Source organism: Macrosteles quadrilineatus, unplaced genomic scaffold (assembly GCF_028750875.1).
Source record: "Macrosteles quadrilineatus isolate MER2022 unplaced genomic scaffold, UCM_ALF_1.0 Scaffold_4__1_contigs__length_99947679, whole genome shotgun sequence".
Lineage (NCBI taxonomy): Eukaryota > Metazoa > Arthropoda > Insecta > Hemiptera > Cicadellidae > Macrosteles > Macrosteles quadrilineatus.
This window is the reverse complement of record NW_026542597.1, coordinates 15,584,757-15,602,355: the sequence shown is the minus strand read 5'-3', so window position 1 is coordinate 15,602,355 and position 17,599 is coordinate 15,584,757. Positions and strand designations below refer to the sequence as shown.

At 34.0% G+C, this 17,599-nt stretch overlaps 1 protein-coding gene across 9 annotated transcripts in view; it reads right to left on the bottom strand.

The window, feature by feature from the left end:
* Positions 1-17,599, bottom strand: part of LOC128992696 (syntaxin-binding protein 5-like) — a 420,306-nt gene that overhangs the window by 48,738 nt on the left and 353,969 nt on the right. For all 9 annotated transcript variants that reach the window (XM_054416409.1, XM_054416406.1, XM_054416408.1 and 6 more), the window contains exons 6-11: positions 11,808-12,015; positions 9,245-9,320; positions 7,129-7,283; positions 3,463-3,619; positions 3,075-3,209; positions 1,383-1,461 (exon numbers count right to left, since the gene is read on the bottom strand). In XM_054416409.1, coding sequence (XP_054272384.1) covers positions 1,383-1,461; positions 3,075-3,209; positions 3,463-3,619; positions 7,129-7,283; positions 9,245-9,320; positions 11,808-12,015 — 810 coding nt within the window. The remainder of the gene's footprint in view (positions 1-1,382; positions 1,462-3,074; positions 3,210-3,462; positions 3,620-7,128; positions 7,284-9,244; positions 9,321-11,807; positions 12,016-17,599) is intronic.

Genomic DNA, 17,599 nt, shown 5'->3' with positions numbered 1-17,599 from the left:
TAGATATGAGGGGCCACAATATTTATGGTCAATTTTGAAAATTTTGCCCTTAAGGGTAGCGGGGGTTGGGGGTAGCTCAAAATTTTCAAATGACAAGTATAAACAAGTTTGGTATCATTTTACAGGTCTTGACGAAACATGAACATTAACATAAAGAAAACCAAAATCGGCTCACTAATAACAAAATGGCGCCCTAAAACGTTTCAAATCCAAGGTGGCAAAATTATTAACTTGCCCCCTCTTTAACTTTTTAACTATTTGAGATAATTGAAATCGGTTTGTGTTAACTTGTTTGGAAATGAAGGGCTACAATAATTATGGTCAGTTAAGAAAATTTTGCCGTTAGGGTAGCGGGGGTAGGGGGTAGCTCAACATTTTCAAATAGCAAGTATAGTCGAGTTTGGTATCATTTTGTAGGTCTTGACGAAACATAACAATTAACATAATAAAATATAAATCGGACCATTAATAACAAAATGGCAGCTAAAAATGATTGAGACAATGGTTATTTAAAGTAATTTTTAGCTGCCATTTTGTTATTTATGGTCCGGTTTCTATTTTCTTTATGTTAATTGTTATGTTTCGTCAAGACCTACAAAATGATACCAAACTCGACTATAGTTGCTATTCGAGAATTTTGAGCTACCCCTACCCCTGCTAGGCCTACCCTAAGGGCAAAATTTTCTGAACTGACCATAATTATTGTAGCCCTTCATTTCCAAACAAGTTGCCGCAAATCGATTTCAAATATCTCAAATAGTTAAAGAGGGTGCAAGTTAATTTTTTTGCCACCCTCATGGTTATTTGGATTTGAAACGTTTTAGGGCGCCATTTTGTTATTAGTGAGCCGATTTTGGTTTTCTTTATGTCAATGTTCATGTTTCTTCAAGACCTGTAAAATTATACCAAACTTGACAATACTTGTCATTTGAAAATTTTGAGCTACCCTCTATTCCCGCTGAAGGGCAACATTTTCAAAATTGACCATAATTATTGTAGCCCTTCATATCTAAGAAGGTTGCCGCAAACTGATTTCAAATATCTCAAATGGTTGAAAAGTTAAGTGGGGGTGCAAGTTACTTTTCAGCCACTCTGTATAGCGAAATACAAAGCATACTATGCTATCTAGATATCTCGTCAGATACAAAATAGTTTACAGCAGGTTTCTTTTCGGTGTAAGTAAATGTTTACTTACTTCTTCTAGCAAACTTTAACCTGAGAGTGTAAATTAAAATTTACCCAACATTTAGTATGGCGAGTGCACTAAATCGTATTTAACATTAAACACACACCAATCCGACTACATATTCCAAACTAGGACGAGAAATCTACTTTCAGTATCAACTGATCTTATATTTTTATAGGCTCTACTTGTGACCTACCTTACTGGTTTTCAGTTTGTACAACACTTGTAAGGTGCCAGCAGAAGCGTCCCAAAACTTGATACTACCATCAGCATGCCTGTTTCAAAAGACAATGGATTAGTAAAAATATAAATTAAGTAATAAAGGGATGAGCCTGAAACAATTATTTAAAAGCAAAAATCAACCATGGCAAAAAATTAACCTCCCTAGTAAAAGCTATGTTACACCTAATATGATCAAATAGACATAAAATTGATAACCAAAGGGGCAGACAATAAAGTATTTTAAAAATATGATTTATTTAAAGTTATAGGGTGTTTAATCTGTATGAAATAATATCACCACTATATGAACGAATATTTTGATAAGTTTTATTTACAAATGTAACAAGAGGTGTGTTGAATCATAACATAGTCAAAAACTGAACATTTAACAAAAGCAAGCTACAGCTGTTACAAAATAAATATTAAAATAAAGTATAGACTAAAGGCAACACAGCTGTGGCTAAGTTGACGCCACAAAGTCAATCATTAGATATCATTAGATAATACGTGCAAAACTAGCACACCATCTACATATTAGTAATGTGACGTGTTAGTTTCATTCGGGATAATTTATGTTAATTCATTCGGGGAGAACCAAATGAAAATACCACTACTTGTCAATCAATAAATACAGTTAATTGTCAAAATAGTTTTTGAGAAAAAATAGCAACACTGAAATAACAATAAAAATAATATTAAAATGGATAGAAGTGTAGCCATATGGTAAAAATGGGAATCTGAATAAGAGTGAAAAGATAGGAGAATGAGCAAGAGACACCAGCTTATTATTAGTCTGGAGAAATGTAATGAGCTGTCTCGCACACTCATGTAAACAACACACACACAAACATTCTCTCTCCCCCATCAACCCCCTCTCAATGTCTAGTACATGTTTTGCACGACCCTCATTCTCTATTGTTTTGTCTCATCTCTGATAATGTGAAACACAATTTGCCATCGCAATCAATGTCACTTGCATAACCTAACTACTAAAACTGAGTTTGAACAGATAGGGACATTGTTGTTAGAAATAGTTAACCATCCTTTGAAATTATTGGCTGTATAAATGTAGTTTTCACGTCTATTTTGTTACATTTTATTTAACATCGTAGTTTTAACTGAATTGATGTACAGTGTGGCTTAAAAGTCCATTTACACTTAGGGTAAAAACACACATACAGCGATCCAGGAGCGGAGCGGGCGGTGCGATTCTGAGCGAGCCGTAGCAGAGCGAATGAGACTGACGTCGCACACATGCAGCGACTAGCAAGAGCAACACGAATGAGAGCTCGATCATTTCCAAGATATCACATAGTAAGTTTGCACATAATTTGCATCACGGCAAAAACACGTGGCTAAAAAAATTCATTTTGCGTTCTTTAAACCGATCGGGGTGGTTTCATGGAGTGAATGGAGGAAGGAAGGTACATGGTGAATATCACCACTTGTTACACTTTTTAAAGAAGCATTAATCACGGTTCATGCTACCTCAACCTCTAAATACATTCTTTCAAAAGGAGAAGGTTCCAAAACGGGAGGTTATGTTTGGGTAGGTTCCGTTTCCGAATGGGCGTACAGAGCAGACTACTGGCTGCAGCAATTTCTTTGTAGGGCAAACTACAACTCAAGGAAATTGATCGACATTAACTGTAACAGACAGACTCACCCGGTGAGGATGATCTCATTGTAGCTACAGGATGTAGGACTCCATTCTCCCCCGGATATCGGCCACTCTCTCTCACTAAAGCCTGTCCTCTTCTGTGTGCGTGATCCGACAGAGTAGAACGCAGGTATCAGGTCACTGGAAAAAATGTTACAACTTATAAAGAAACCATAAATATTTGTATGAATTAACAACAACATTAATAGTATAGTACAATGTCTACCTTGCCTAAAAAAATGTAATACTTGGAGTCTTGAATCAACTGTTGTACAATATTGGAAAAACAACAATACAGTATACTCTTGTTTGGATCGGATTGGTGTTGCTATTCTCGATAGGATAATTGATTGATTTTTGTTATTGATTAATTGATTACTGATTGATGATATACCTGGGGCAGTCAGCCAGATAAGTACAACAGGTAACAGCAGATTCATGAAGATCCATTGGGTAAGGGTTCTCAAAACAGGGGAATCCTTGACTTAGCAGATCTATGACGACCAGGTCATTGTGAAGTAAAACGACTATTGCATACGGCTCTTGCATATCTGCAAACAAAAACACTCAAATTTGAAACTGATTAGCATAACCATGTTGCTGGGCATGTAAAATATAATACAGGGTGTTTAAAAAAAGAATCATCCAATTTTGAAAATTCATTTAGCTACTCATCTTTGAATCCAATTTGATCAAACAATACTCTGTTGGAAAGAGGATTTCTGGATTTTCAATGAGTTTCTGCCAGGTTGCAGTAGCGTGCTTCTGTCAACGGCCAGCTCAGTAGTTGTCAAAATGGTGTATGCAATAAACGCCCCGAAATTTTGACTTTCTGTTGGAATTTATTTATAATCTTGTTCCTCATTGCCTTCTTGGTACTAAGTTAGAAGCAGCTGTCATGTGTTAATTATATGCCATGTGATTGCTATGTTTATTATTTGTTGTAAATAAACATCACTTGGGTATTTTGAAAAAGGGGATGGCTTTGGGTATAGATTTTCCTAATCAGAGGCCAGAATCTTGCATTCCCTGTGTAGAGGGGAAACACTCCAGAGAATCTTTCCCAACCACTCCAAGTAAGAGAGCTGAGGCAAAACTAGAGTTAATCCATATGGATGTCTGTGGGCCTATGAATGTTCAGTCTCTTCAAGGTAATCGCTTCATGCTAATATTTATTGATGACTTCACCAGAATGACCTTTGGTTATTTCTTGAAATCAAAGGATGAAGTAGTTGATTGTTTTCTCAAGTTTAAGACTTTAGTTGAAAATCAGACCAGCAAGACTGTAAAAACTGTTAGGTCAGATGAAGGCGGGGATTACATGAATGCGAGACTAGAAGAAGTGTGTAATAGATTTGGAATAAGGCACCAGGTTACTACTCGATACAGTCCTGAGCAGAATGGGGTAGCAGAGCGTGCAAATAGAACTATTATTGAAAAGGCTAGAAGCATGCTAAGTGACTCAAATTTGAGCAAGGGTTACTGGCAGTATGCTGTGGAGGCAGCTATTTATCTTAAGAACCGAAGTCCTACAAAAGCTGTTTTTGGAGTCACGCCACAGGAGAAATGGACTGGTTCGAAAGTGGACCTCAGTCACCTTAGAGTTTTTGGTTGCATAGGCTATGTGCATGTGCATAAGGAGAGAAGGACCAAATTGGACTATAAGAGTGTTCCTCACATTTTTGTAGGTTACAGTGAGGATGTCAAAGGTTACAAATTGGTTGATCCTAAGTCTCCCCGTAGATTGATTTATTCTAGAGATGTAAAGTTTTTTGAAAACTTATTTTATAATGGGCGTGAAGAAAATAATGGTGATGAAACTATACAACCAGTCGAGACCATAGTAAGCATCCAGACCGCCAAACTCGATGAACCCTGCAGGAATCCTGAGGCAGAAGAGGAGAGCTTCATTCTTGATAATATCAACATTGAGCAAGATGATGACGATGTTGGAACTGGAGGATCCGCTGAAGGGGATTCGGGAAATGATGAGGAAGGTGTTGAAATTAATGTTGGGAGTAGGTACCCTCTAAGAGTAAGAAAACCTAAAATGTTTCCTGATTTTGTTACCTACATGGTTACCTGTGAGGATCTAGAGCCAAGTAGTTATCAAGAGGCAATAGAAGATCCGAATAAGAATTTGTGGAAGCATGCTGTGGAGGAGCAAGCTGATGAAGAATCTCTACATGGTTTTGTTGATGCCAGTCATGGAAACAACAACTTTGATGGGAAAAGTTGTACGGGATATGTTTTTAAACTGAGTGAAGGACCTGTGTCTTGGGGAACTAAGAAACAGAGATGCATGACTGATTCCTCAACAGAGTCAGAGTTTGTAGCAATGGTTCAGGCATGTAAGCAAGCAATGTTTCTGAAGCACTTGTTGGAAGAGCTGGGAATATTTATTGAGCATGTAAATTTGCATTGTGATAACATGCCAGCAATGAAGATTTTGCAGAAGAGAACCGTGAATGACAAGACCAAACATATAATTCATAAACAGTTATTTGTCAGAGACATAATCAAGAGAAAACTAGTTGTGCTGAATTACGTTCCAACTTCCAGGATGGTAGCGGACATTTTGACAAAATCACTTGGCAAAATCAAGCATGATAATTTCATGACCGACCTTGGTCTTACCCCAATGAAGGACCAAGATTAAGGAGGGGTGTTGGAATTTATTTATAATCTTGTTCCTCATTGCCTTCTTGGTACTAAGTTAGAAGCAGCTGTCATGTGTTAATTATATGCCATGTGATTGCTATGTTTATTATTTGTTGTAAATAAACATCACTTCCACTATGGACTTTAGAAACCATACTGTGTAGTCATTTTACTCCTATTATTATAAAGGAAAATCAATTATAAACAAGTCTTTCCTCCCCTGTTATCCTTGAGGAGAATAGCATTGAATGTGACCGACTTTGGTATGCTCATCTGGGCCGTTTAGAGAGACTTGAAATTTGAAATAGGTGTGGAACGTCACCTTTAACTATCCAGAAAATATAAAAACGTCCCATTTTCAAATTTTATCCCCCTCAAAAATCCAACAATGGCGGACATCTGAAAACGACAAAACACGGTATTTTTAAACGGCTATAACTATAAAGCGGTAAGAGCTAGCAAATATTTAAAAGAATTATCATGGTCAGGAACTGAATTGACTACAAGACACTCTTAAGCGTTTTCAAAACTTTTTTCTATCTAGGCCTAAGTGTTTATTGCAAGTTGTACATGCTGTGCAATGAAAGGGTGCCATACTGAGCAACTGTAAATGGTATGTATGAAAACGTATATTAGTTAATCTTTAACATAAAATTAACCTCATGTAAATATGATTATTAGTTTCAAATTATAAACCTAAGAAATCGAATGATTCTTTTTGAAACACCGTATATTAACATGTATAAAGGTGGCAAGGGTGTAATTATTATTAGAACTTAGCAAAAGTTTTCAAGTATTTAAATTTTAAACTGTTGCGGACAACAAACTGTGTTCGAACAACAAATTTTCTTGCTTGAGCACAGTTTTTTACACATACTTTTAAACAGCTATAAACAATATAGTTTAAAGTGGATTTTTTCATAGATATTTACAATTTCCAACTAAAAAATAATTATTATAGCGTTGCTATAAACATTTTGTTGTCTTAGTAAATTCCTTACCTTAAACATGTTGGATTAACACGTGTGTTCAGTAATTATTTAAAACTTTGCTATGTTGTGAGTGATTTAAAGGTGTAATTGAACATTGTATCCTCTGAGCTTTGTATTTACTAACATGCATGTTTTCAAGTTCAGGTGCTGTCAGTTATGCTAATTGAAAGACACTTAATTAAAACAGAGTGCACTAATTTATTTAATTATCTTTTACATTTTACTGCATAAGTGAATCAAAAATGTTTTCGATTTAGTCTTCCAGTAATAATTATTTAAACATTCGTCAAATTCATAAGAAATATATAAATATATTCAAAATTTTACTTAAAAAAAATTATGAACTACTATTCTAATTAGTTTATAGTGATTAAAATCTCGCCAATAGTGCAAACATCACTACTCACCACTAACCCACGGGCTCTCGCACAGTGTGATAAAGTCGACCACATTGTGTTCCATCTCCAGCACTGTGGTCGTCTTTCCGTGAATCACTGTTATGCTCGGCGTCCTGCCTGCCTTGTCGTACGTCAGGCCACCCGAGAATATCACATACGCCTCTCTGCAAACAGGAAATCTTTTAGTAACTGCAAATCTTTAGAGATAATGTTTTTTAATTAGTCTTTTGGACCTTTGGTTCTCTCCTGAACTACTCCACAACCAATAACAAACATAACCTTACTAGAAGCTTTGATGAGGAATGAGCTGGTCTAGTGGTAGAGCGTGAGGCTTCGGCCTCCGAGGTACTGGATTCAAATCCTACTGGTCACCCATAAATTTGATCTAAGTGACAACGACACAATCTCTACACCTAGCCTGAAATAATATGTTACATGATTTAGGGCTAGAACCTAGTGTCCTAGGATGTCAGGGTGCGCCTGTCAAAACTCTTACTTTATCCAAAGAGATTACCAAAGTTCTAGAACTTCGCACTGGCTATACCATCCACTGAAATGCCACTCTCATTTTACACACTTTATCAACTAAAGAAGTATTACAAGAAATGCTTAAAGGTAACTTCGATTAATTGTGTTTTGTGTGTCATTGTCCAATACTTCTCGTTACTAAAATTTCTTAATTTAGAGTTTCCATTCATATTGCCTTTATTCTACGAACTTTGCCTGAGTGTTACATTATTTATTTCAACAATAGAACAGTTATTAGTTGTACTTTTTTTGTATAAACAGCAATATTAATCCAGCTCTACAAGACTCTCAATTCCTGAGGCAACAAAGATAACAGAACTAGAATGTGAAAGTTGGAATTGGCTTTGCTGTAAACTTCCCAAAGCTAATAGCTCAAACATCACTAAGACCTTTCAATCCAATTTGACAAAACAGTTGATTGAACATCAAAAACGTTGTTCCATTAATTCATTTAAGCGAATATTAAACAGAACTGCCAAGTAAGTACAGATTTTTTTAAAAAAAAAGCAAATTCAACTTTATACAGTTAATTACTTCTTGTTCCTTACTTTTAAATTAAATTTAAATTTATATAATTTATCAGTCATATATATGAGGTAAAACATGTTTTTTGATAATAATTAAGAAATATACCATTTTGCATACTGATTAAAACTGATCTTTTACTGACTGAACTTTTTGTATACTGATTGGGTAGGTATGAAAAAATGACAAAAACATATTTTTCCTACAGTCACCCGGCAAAGTTGGCTTCCTTGTACTGTTTATAGTACAGAAAGCTGCTAATTGCTGCATATTTATACTTTGCCGTACGGTTTATACTTTTCCGTACGGTTTATACTTTGCCGCACATCAGGATTCCAACGAAACAATACAAAACAGCGTGGTTCTATTATGCACATAATCCGTGTACGCTTGGAAATAGGTTGGCAACACTTAAAGATAATAATACTATGAGCAGCTGATTGACTAATATAACTACGATTTAACCTGTCATTTCGTTTTTATAGTTTCGGTATTTCTGAACTTTCTGGACTTTTCTTTTAAATGTTTTTAAAACATTCCTACGATCTTAATAAACAAAAAAATACCTTTAAAGCATTTTTTTTAGGCGCGGAAACCACTTCAAATTACAAAAACATACGGAACTATATTCTCAAAACGCGGAGCACATTTCTTGCCGAGGAAAAATAGCGGAGTGATACGGACCGCGGGTACTACTTTCTCTAGGGCACCATTTGTGTTGCCAGCTGAACCTAAAAACGTGTTGTATAGTGTTTGAAAGACTAATTATTTATATGCTTTATAGTGACTGTAGGAAAAATATAATGTGTTACACAAGTGAAAAAGGCCTTTGCTGCACTCGAGATCATTCCGCACGAGCCTGCGGCTCGTGCGTAAACATTGCTCTCGTGTGCAGCAAAGTGCCACTTTCACCACTAGTTACACAAATAACTATTCCCTCACTTAGTAAACAATAAAGATAAATACAATAAATTTTTATCCAACACTTAAATTGCATCATTTACAGAAAAAAATATTGAATTTCATTCTGAAAAAAAAGAAAAATATTACTATTTCTAACACTTTAACTTACCCCGATCTTGATGATTTCCATTCTACTTTTTGTATAGGTTTACAGGTTTCCAGTTTTCCATCTTTATTCGTTTTTGCTGGAAAAAAAAAAACAAATTACAGAATGTAGTGACAACAAAGGAAGCATTAAAGTCGTATCTTGAGGGCTGTAACACAGGCAGAATGCTTTAACAGGGTCTGATTTAATGCTAAAGAGTTATCCTCGGTGAAAGCAAATAAAATTCTTTTGAGAGAGAAAGAATTCAAGATTTAAAGGACGACTGTACAACTAATTTCTTTTCTTCACAGATGTTTGCTGCGATTCGCTCGCAGTTGTAATAAGTGAACAAAGAGCTGTTAAATTGGGCAAACAGCAAAATTGTAATTGCTTCAACATTTTCAACCCCGTCTATTTAAACATGTAGATTTTCTCTTTGTCAACCCTTGCAATCAAGGTTTAAGCAAATATTACACCATTATCAGCTAATGTGACTTTGTGTCCATTGATTAATTACACTTTGCCACTGGTTTTCTTATATTAATATTGATGTTTAACTAGGTGATAATTATTTATAGCCTAATGTTGGATTTGGAAAAAGTAAAAATATATAAAATTATTATAAAGAAATGAGAAAACATGTTAACATGAGCAATAAAACAATGTAATAAAAAAGTAAACAGAAAGAAAATATAAAAAAATATGACAAATACACACACACATGATAGAGACAGTTCAAGGGAAAAAGTCTTCAACATAATAAAATGAACTCTGTTCTGTTACCGTTCATGTTAATAAAAAAATAAACCTTTAAAGGTCCGTTTATTTTTTTTATATCAACTAAAAATTTATATTTTATTCATGCACTTTATATTTTGAATAAATATGAATAAAGAAGACTTGGATTGAGATGCATTACGAGCATAAAGAATAAAAAATTATATAAAATGGTAAAATACAAGTATGTATATCCAGTAATAAAAAAATATACAAGTAATATAGTCAATTAAATCATGAAATTAACTTGATATTTTACGGAATTGAAAAAAAAGAGACAAGAAAACCAACAGAGTTGTTAGGAAACTTGATGCTGCTTCTAGCAAAATATAAATTGAAAACTTGAGCAGCTATGTGTGCGTAGCTTGAAGCATTTGTCAATGTAGTTAGAAATATCATCAAACGTTAAAGTAAAACTTCTTCACCAGGAATATGCCTACAAGATAACCATACAACTAATGTAACTTTACAAGTCCTGGAGAACATATACCGATAAGTGTAAGCCTACAATGTGTATACCGGTGATGGGTGGTTGAACATTTTAAATATATTTATTTGTGATAATACAACATCTTGACCTCGCCAAGTTTGCAAAACTTGTCGGCGAGGTTCAATTGATTCACAAAAATTAACAAACAAAATTTACATTTTTTTTTCTTTTTAACAAATATAAATATTTCTAGCACTACTAATTCCATGGCGGTTTGTGGCAGGCTTTACATAATAATGGCAGCAGAAATGTAAAATTCTAAATTTAGAATCTGGGATTATATAAATTTTGTTTATCATTATTACATTTTGTTGACAAATCAATGTGTAATAAAGACACGTTTAGAATAAATAATGCAAAAAAACATACAATATGTATGGTTTTGAAAGTGAGCAAAAACATAATAAGTGAATGATAGTCTCCCCATTTTCAGAAACTTTTGATACCGTATTTTATTATGCAGCATAAAAATCATTGCCCTATTGTTGCTAAATGGGAATTTACTAATAATAAATTATGGGTTTGGTTTCAATTTGTTTTTATATACTCAAAATAATCATGTCTATTTCTTTCTAGATCACTAATTATGATTAATGAAAATTTATTCCTGAGGCACCAGAGATGGATCACCCAGAAACTGAACTTCAGTATTGGCTTTGTCATCAGATTCAAAGGCTAATTCAACATGACTAAGCCTCAGAATCCAATTTGACTTGCTAGATTAAGCAAAGAAAGTTCTGTAGCTTTAATCAATTTCAACTTAACTGTCACTAGAATTACAAACTACAGTATAATATAAAAGCATACTAGGTTTACTGTGACAGTATTTTTTTAAGAATTAGAAAACTAGAAGGCTGCCATGTTGTCTCTTATCAGACTACTAATTAAATAAGCCTACTACTGGGGTAGTAATTATTGTTTTCAAAATTAATTATAAATGATCATTCATCAATTAGTAATTTTGTGCTTATTTTTTAGCCTATAAAAGGGGTTCTGCACGCCTACAGGAAAATATCTTTCTAACAATATGCGTAGATTTTCCCTGCAATGTCCTCAAGCTGAGAAAAAGGGTTTTAAAGAAACATACTTGCCTATTAATGTATAGATAACAAATTCATAAATGGTCATGCTGGAGGTTCACTATATGCTCTGATGACCTTATAGATCAGTAATAAACAAATTTATTAATGGTTTGTTTACATAATTTCTCAGGGTAATTCACACTCACTATTTAACCCCAGCTTTTCTTGTTCTCTGTGCAACACTTATAAAAGCAAATGACACACTAAGACCAAACACAATAGTAAAAGAGTTTCTCACCGTGGGGAAAGGAGACATTGAGAGGTTTAGGACTGGCGCGTACGTTCCAAGTGGTGAGAGATCCGTCGGTGTGTGAGCACATGAACTGTTTGCCCTCGTGGTGCCAGGTGACGGACTTGAGTGGCTCGGCACTGTGCCACCGCAGTTCTGCCGTCCGTGTGCGTAAGTCCCACAGCACCAGCTGACCAGACTCGTAACCTATCAGTAGCTGAAACATGTGCGAGTAGAGTCAATTGGGATTTACAAAGGTGTACAGTTTGCTGCAAAATTGGTTATCCCGATAGATTCGTAAGAGGCCAGACAGGCCAGGGCACTCATTACTTATGAAGAAGCAAAGAAGAAGACATGAAACGATCAGCTGGATTAAATAGGGACAGTCTTTGGAAATATGTATCAGTGACTAAGGCCGACATGTTCTTAGACACCGCTGTTAATAATAGCCCATACAGCCAATGGCAACTAAGGGACCTACAGTTTATAGTGGAATCCGAACCCCATTTTTGCCTTGGTATAGACGAATTGGTCTAATTATCAGGATATTACTGCGGGTAGTCATAGTAACACTGCCCCCCCACACCAGGGAGTATCACATCCACAGTGCATGCCTATAAATATCCACAATTTGTCACAATTTATTAAAAGTCCAATGATCAAATACAGCTGAGTCCACTTTCCACAAAAAAGTTACAGACTTCTCCCAGGACTAAACCAGTGACTAAAGGCCAGCACTATAACCACTCAGCTGTGAAAAAAATATAACATATTCAAATGAGCTCCTTTACTTTTTAGCAGTCCATCGATCATGGACAGATTTTACATAGATTGTTTCATTAAAACGTTTTTATTAGCTCGCTTTCTTGTCCGGTACAAATTTTGCAATCAATTTTATACTAACTTCCCGATGAGCTAGAGACTTGAAACTTGAAACATAGCTCACAAATGGAAGACAATGCAATATTATATCATTTAATTTTCATATTTCCTTTGGGCTACGCCCCACGGGCTTGTTTTTATTAACTCGCTTTCTTGAAAATTTTGATACTTCCCGATGAGCTAGAGACTTGAAACTTGAAACATAGCTCACAAATGGATAACAATGCAATATTATATCATTTAATTTTCATATTTCCCTTGGGCTACGCCCAAATGAGCTTGTTTTTATTAGCTCACTTTCCTACAAATTTTGATATCAATTTTAAACAAAGTTCCCGATGAGCTAGAGACTTGAAATTTGAAACATAGCTCACAAGTGGATGACAATGCAATATTATAGCATTTAATTTTCACATTTCCCTTGGGCTACGCCCCACTGGCTTCCAATCTTTTTCTGTTTACATTTTGAAAGAATGTAAATATATCAATTAATTAAAGTCAGCTGTAAATACTTAAATTTGACAGTTCAAAAAGCAGAGGTTAAGAGGTACAGGTTCTGCTCCCAAGAGATTCTTTATACAAACAAACATTTCAAAATAATGATAAACAATCTGATTGCATATATAAAGGTCTTTGTTAATAATTTCATTTGTGATTTATTAAGTATTCTATAAAGTAAACAATAAATTAAATAGGTTGATATATTTATAGTTAGTAGGTAGGCCATACATTCAATCTAATACATAATTATATAAAAAAAAGAAACTCAAATAAACCTTAGATTTCCCACATGCCTCTGTCCTAATCTGATATAGATGCATGAAATAGATTTAACATACAGACACATTAAATACTAAAAAGTAGAAAATAATTTATAAATAACAAACTTTTTTAAAACAAAACGTTTTTAAATGCACTAAAAAGTAGAAAATAATTTATAAATATGTGGAGAGGATAAATACTTGTAAGATTTAAAACGAAAAACGTGGGGTGCATGCAGTTGATAATAATACATTAGTTCAATAGGTGAAGGTAATTGTAAATCATCTATTGCATGCACCCCACGTTTTTCGTTTTAAATCTTACAAGTATTTATCCTCTCCACATATTTATAAATTATTTTCTACTTTTTAGTGCATTTAAAAACGTTTTGTTTTAAAAAAGTTTTTTACTCATAAATTATTTAATACAAATCTTACTAATATTATGTGAAAGTTTGTATGTTTATTTGTTTGTTTGTTTGTGTGTTTGAAGTTCAATCACGCATAAACCACTGGATTGATTGGGCTGAAATTTGGCATGATGATAGCTTACATTCCCGATTAACATATAGGCATATTCTTATCTCAAAAATCCTTTCGGGATCCGCCCCAGTGGCTCTGTAATTCCCCATGTTAACCTTATGAGTATTCATATTTAAAGGAATCAAAGAATTTAATCAGCTGTTTCAACTAAAAAAGTTGGTTCTATGATATGGAAAAGCATTCAAAAGTTATAAGATTTACCAACAGTGTGCAGCACTATATTTTTTTGCATTTATGAAAACAGCTAATTTGAACTAAGCAGCAACAAAAAACTGTGATTCACAATGAGAACTGTCAAAGTAGGATTGATTACAGTTATGTTTATGTTTTTCATTTTATGAATAATTTGTGATATTTTGCGAATCGTTGATAATTTATTTTTCTCTATTGTTTAGGTGAAGTGGTAGAACATTATGGTAGATTTGTAATACTATAGAATACTGTAAATTTAAAATACCCCCGTCGCAGCAAACCTGACAACTAAGTGAATTTCCATTTGTCTGAATTGATTTTCAATTAAATATATTTAAATAACATTATAGGTCGAGTACCTAGGTTTGCTGCTACAAGGAAACTAATAGAGTGTGTTTTTTAGTAAAATATTAATAGCTTAGTACAAAATAAATAAGTTTGCCAAGTTTGATCAAAATCTATCCATAAACAACCAAACTACAACATTTTACAATATTCTCCATAAGAATAACATGGGAATTTTAAATTTACAATTTTTGAAATTTTCTCCGTTACCAATAACCGTACAAAAATACTTTTATATACTAAATTATTTGTTTTTTTAAGCTCTTTAAACAGGTATAAAGAGAAATTGGGAAACTTTGTGTTTTGAGGGTCAAAAGTGAGAAAAACCAATTTTTACCCCATAAAATCCCCCGTAAAGCCCTGTTCCCATGGTCCGATCATGCTGGTTCGCAAACTCATTCAAGTTTATCCCGCTTTACACCTTTAAACCAAATTTCATCAAAATCGGACAAAAATTACTCAAGTTATCGCGTTCACGGACACACACATATATATATATATATAAATCTATATATATATACATATATAAAAATTTGAACGAATGGTGTTTTTGGCCTCTGGGGACATCAAAATGAAAAAATAAATAGCTCCCGGGCTTAGGTCTTACCATTCCACCTACGGTAATAGCTACTTCCCTATAGGGAAATTCGCTAAAAGCAAATTTTATCAAACTGTGTCCTCCCTTATTGCAAATGCAAAGCTTGAGTATAACTGCAATAAGCATTTTATACTTATTCCAACCCCGTACGAAGGACGGGTACTCTGCTAGTAATTTCATAATTTGCTTCATAAGATACAAATCTGCTCCAAAATAAGAGAAGAAACACTAGGCCTACTAATGTAAGCTCACACAAACTATAAAGGCAATAATTGTTTAGAAATATTTGTTTCCGAACCACAGAGGTGTTATACAGTTTCACATGGAGCACAATGCAGGTATGGGGCTCTCCCCACGTCGTCAGTTACTCTATGTCAGATATTGATAGAGATATTGTGCACCAGGGTCCTGCACATTGTTGCTGGCATGAGTTGTGGCCAGTCTTTTTGTTTTAGCAATCTCTTCTAACACTCTGAATCTTATTACTTTGGTGCTTTTTACGTGATCAAAAATTCATCAAGTTTATTTCCATTGTTGTCTTAGCATAGAAGAAATATATTTTAGTATGTTAACGGGCAATTTTATTCTAGATGTCTAATTTAAAAATCAATTTAAACCTCTCTCTTTTCAGTCCATCATTATAAGTAAGAAAAATCACTTTAAATTATTAATAACTAGCTAGCAGAGTACCCGTCCTTCGTACGGGGTTGGAATATAAGTATAAAATGCTTATTGCAGTTACACTCAAGCTTTGCATTTGCAATAAGGGAGGACACAGTTTGATAAAATTTGCTTTTTTAAATTTACAGTACTCTATAGTATTACAAATCTACCATAGCCATAATGTTCTACCACTTCACCTAAACAATAGAGAAAAATAAATTATCAACTATTTGCAAAATATCACAAATTATTCATAAAATGAAAAACATAAACATAACTGTAAACAATCCTACTTTGACAGTTCTCATTGCAAATCACAGTTTTTTGTTGCTGCTTAGTTCAAATTAGCTGTTTTCATAAATGCAAAAAAGATATAGTGCTGCACCCTGTTGGTAAATCTTATAACTTTTTAATGCTTTTCCATATCATAGAACCAACTTTTTTAGTTGAAACAGCTGACTAAATTCTTTAATTCCCTTTAAATATGAATACTCATAAGGTTAACATGGGGAATTACAGAGCCACTGGGGCGGAGCCCGAAAGGATTTTTGAGACAAGAATATGCCTATATGTTAATCGGGAATGTAAGCTATCATCATGCCAAATTTCAGCCCAATCCGTCCAGTGGTTTATGCGTGATTGAACTTCAAACACACAAACAAACACACAAACTTTCACATTTATGATATTAGTAAGATAAGATGAACGCCATATTCTTGATGTCTAATGAATGACAAAAAGTACAAATATCTTGAATAGTCAATATCATATTCTTTAAATCAGAAGAAGTAAAACAAAGATGAAATCACAACAATCATCATGAGGGTGAAAATACCTCTAAGTAATCATTGTTGATGGTCAGTCTTTCTAAATCATCAAAAGTAACAGAAAACCACTCTCATATTCTCAATCATTGATAAATATGTACTCGTCTACTTGACTTATCATCATTAGTGGATGACAATCACTATAACAGTTATAGTGATTGTCGTAATAATTAGTGATTTGCTTAACTCATCATAAATAAGGACATACAGCTGCTCTAAATCACCATTAGTGACGTTGCTCTGAATCACCATAAGTGAATTTAATCACTTTACATTATCAGTAGTGATTCTCAATTCATAAATCATCATAATTAGTGATGTATAATTGTTCTAAATCATCATCAGTGAATGACAAAATAGTCATTAGTGATTCTTGATTCCTCACTCGTCATAATTAGTGATGTACAATTGCTCTGAATCATCATTAGTGTTAGTGAGTCTCAATAATTCCTCATTCGTCATAATTAGTGATCTACAATAGCTCTGAATCATTATTAGTGAAAGACAATCACTCTAAATGATCATTAGTTTTTCTCGATTCCTCAATCATCATAATTAGTGATGTACAATTGCTTTGAATCATTATTAGTGTTTCTCAATTCCTCAATCATCATAATTAGTGATGTACAATTGCTCTGAATCATTATTAGTGTTTCTCAATTCCTCAATCATCATAATTAGTGATGTACAATTGCTCTGAATCATCATTAGTGTTTCTCAATTCCTCAATCATCATAATTAGTTATGTAAAATTAATCTGAATGAACATTAGTGATTCTTGATTCCTCACTCATCATCATTAGTGATGTACAATTGCTCTGAATCATTATTAGTGAGTCTCACAATTGCTCTAAATAATCATTAGTGATTCTCAATAATTCCTCATTCATCATAATTAGTGATGTACAATCGCTCGTTGTGTCCGCTGGTGATGCACCGAGAGCTACAGATCTACTTGGCCATTGTTGCTCCCACAGTCAACATTGAACA